The sequence below is a fragment of the Oncorhynchus nerka genome, linkage group LG14 (genome assembly GCF_034236695.1).
Source record: "Oncorhynchus nerka isolate Pitt River linkage group LG14, Oner_Uvic_2.0, whole genome shotgun sequence".
Classification (NCBI taxonomy): Eukaryota; Metazoa; Chordata; class Actinopteri; order Salmoniformes; family Salmonidae; genus Oncorhynchus; species Oncorhynchus nerka.
This window is the reverse complement of record NC_088409.1, coordinates 55,346,486-55,349,587: the sequence shown is the minus strand read 5'-3', so window position 1 is coordinate 55,349,587 and position 3,102 is coordinate 55,346,486. Positions and strand designations below refer to the sequence as shown.

Genomic DNA, 3,102 nt, shown 5'->3' with positions numbered 1-3,102 from the left:
CCATACTGTTATTTTTTTTATTCTCTCCTTTGCACCCCAGTATCTCTATTTGCACATTCATCTTCTGCACATCTATCACTCCAGTGTTTTAATTGCTAAATTGTAATTATTTTGCCACTATGGCCTATTTATTGCCATACCTCTTATCTAACCTCATTTGCACATACTGTATAGACTGTTTTTCTATTGTGTTATTGACTGTATGTTTGTTTATTCCATGTGTAACTCTGTTTTGTGTCGCACTACTTTGCTTTATCTTGGCCAGGTCGCAGTTGTAAATGAGAACTTGTTCTCAACTAGCCTACCTGATTAAAGGTGAAAAAAAAACGTGTAGCCTACTTGGACACCAGCTCCTTGGATAACTTGTCCCAACATTTCCCACTCTTCCACATGAATAGCCTGAAGCCACAGAGCTCTTCTCGATGGCTCTATTTCCCCATGTTGGAGAATTGCGAACCATAGGTTGGGATTTATGACCTGGTTACGTACAGCATATTGAACAACCCAACACACTTTTGTCATTTTCTTTGTATAACAAAAAATCTATGAAGAAGTTAGCTCTTACAATGGGGGTCAATGGAATATGTTTGTTTTTTCCCCAATTTTTGGTTGAGGGGAATTCCTTATGACATGAATATGGACTCTGAGAATAACAATGGAGCTTCTATTACAGTTATGTTTTTTTGTGAATATTTTGAACACAAGGAAAACAAAAGGTTGATAGTCAGTGACTCAACTTTTCAAAGATGACTGATTTTAATGTTATCCATTCTCACAGTCTATTATGTTGTCTGAAGCTGAAGGTTTAATGTATCCTTTGTTCACAGACCTTAGCCTTTTCAGGACCATAAGGAAGTTTTGGTTGGGGTCCCCACCCCACTTCAGGACCTTCGCTGTTGGGCTAGTCACTGCACAAGATTTTTACTTTGGTAGAGCTCTTTGAAAAAAAGGTGCGATCTAGAATATAAAAGCTCAGACACACTGGTAGGATTGTCAAATGTTTATCTGCCGACAAACGTTTGCACCTCTGAAAAGAGGAATTGGCACTCATTGGCAACGACAAGGAGTGGAACGTTAACTAAAGAGACTGGTACTCAGGCTACTATAGGTCGGTACAATAAGTAAACTATGAAAGTTGAATACAAGGTCATTGTGATCAAGTTGACCTTTTAAAGTCCCCTGAAACAGTTGACTGATGGTGATGCATACAAGATATGAGACAAACTAAATGTTGAGTTTGGCAGTACAAAACGTACAGGTCAAGCACGACGTCAAGAGAAAGGAAAGAAATCAGATTATTTTCAGTCTAGCCAGCATGTTGCCAAGATAAAGAAAATGCACTCACTAAAGGAGTGGTTACAAGTTTTAATATAAAAAGGAGTGATTGCATCACTGTACACTTCCAACTTATCTCCCAACTTAATACAGGATGAGTTTAATCATGGCAACTTTTCTCTCTACAGCTCTGCTGTTGCTGGTTCCTGGGATCCTGACTGAAAGTAATGTGGAATATATCTACATCTTTTTAATGTTCTCTTTATAACCTATAGTGTAGTTAATTATTAATTACAATTTTATTACAGAGGAACATGGATCAAACCCCATCAATTTGACGATAGTCAACAGCATCTCCAATGCACCCAATGAGACCTACAGTGCTGACATTGTGTTCAGAGGGATCCTACTTGGTGCCATGAGGAGACTGCAGCAGACCAATGCAGACTTCAAGTGAGTAGACATTTACATTCCATTGTCTGATTTTCTAGAATAGCTCATTTATGCAATACAGATGTTACAGTTTGAGCAATAGTTTATGCCAATTTACAGACTATGTTCTGTAGTTCAATGTGTGATTTATTGCATGGCAAGGAATGGTACGTCGTTTTCAATGTCTAAAGTAATGGTGGTATTCTTTGCTTTTGGAATGGGTAAGGTGTATTATAATTGGCAGATGGTGTGTCAAAGATTTTATGTTTATGTCCGTGATCATTGTTCTTCCAGGTTTACCTACACAGAGGACCTCAACTATGGTCCTTTCCTGGAGAGTGTGAATGGTGTTGCCGGGGACAATGCTGAGCACACTTACTGGGAGCTCCTTGTTCAGACTGGGAAGAATGGATCTGTGATCAGACCTGACGTGGGCGAGTCATGATTTAGAATATCTGTCTCTTTCTTTCTACAGAATTAAGGGCAAAAGCAAGTGTTATTTACAACAATCTATTTGTCACATTAATTGTGTACATACTGTAAACACAAAATGAGCACACTTACTGGGAGCTCCTTGCTCCGACTGGGAAGAATGGACCCGTGATCAGACCTGATGTGGGTGAGGAGTAGTAGTCTCACACTCACAATGTTAAGACTGTTTAGAACTCTCTCTCTCAGAGAGCAAAGCTATTGCATTAAGCGGAAAAGCTAGTGTTATTTACAATGTATTTGTCACATGAATTGTGCACATTACTGTTAACACAAAATGACTGATTTGGACCTTGTTTTCACAGGTATTGGCTGTTACATCCCAGAACCAAATGACCACATCATCCTGAATTTTACAAAATGGTGAACAGTCAGAAGCGCCTGACTGATACTGGTTCATGATTTGAAAAAGTGCTGTTGTCATAAATTGCACATGTGCCATAACAAGAAAAAAGTAAGGTAGTAATGACCAATCTTAAGACTGTTAAGAATTAAAAATAGAGTTTCACCATGATACTGTTATATACACAAACTACTGTAAAATAACATTCCATTTGTAATTACTGTGTCAAAGGTTAATAAAGTACAAGTAGATTTGGAGTACCACTTGTACGGGGAAGCAAAATGACTGCAACAGTATACCTATATGCGCGCACACAATCATTTCAGAAATGACTGTACATATTCTTTACACTCACGTGTGGGCGTGTGTGTGTATATATATATATATATTTCACCCCAAAAAGTTGCTATCTAGAACCTAAAAGGGTTTTTGTCTGTCCCCATAGTAGAACCCTTTCTGGTTCCACATAGAACCCTTTTTGCAGAGGGTTCTACATGGAAATGGAGCATGATTATTTGATAAACCAAGTTTGTTTTACAAAATGCACTTGGTGGTTTAAGGAC

The 3,102-nt window shown here is 38.3% G+C and overlaps 1 protein-coding gene across 1 annotated transcript; it reads left to right on the top strand.

Annotated features, from left to right (window-relative positions):
* Positions 1-1,389: 1,389 nt before the first annotated feature.
* Positions 1,390-2,799, top strand: LOC115141510 (transcobalamin-1-like). The gene is made up of 4 exons (XM_029680434.2): positions 1,390-1,499; positions 1,584-1,728; positions 2,002-2,141; positions 2,502-2,799. The coding sequence occupies exons 1-4, from the start codon at positions 1,430-1,432 to the stop codon at positions 2,561-2,563; spliced, it is 417 nt and encodes a 138-aa protein (XP_029536294.1). The 5' UTR covers positions 1,390-1,429; the 3' UTR covers positions 2,564-2,799.
* The last annotated feature ends 303 nt before the right edge of the window (positions 2,800-3,102 follow it).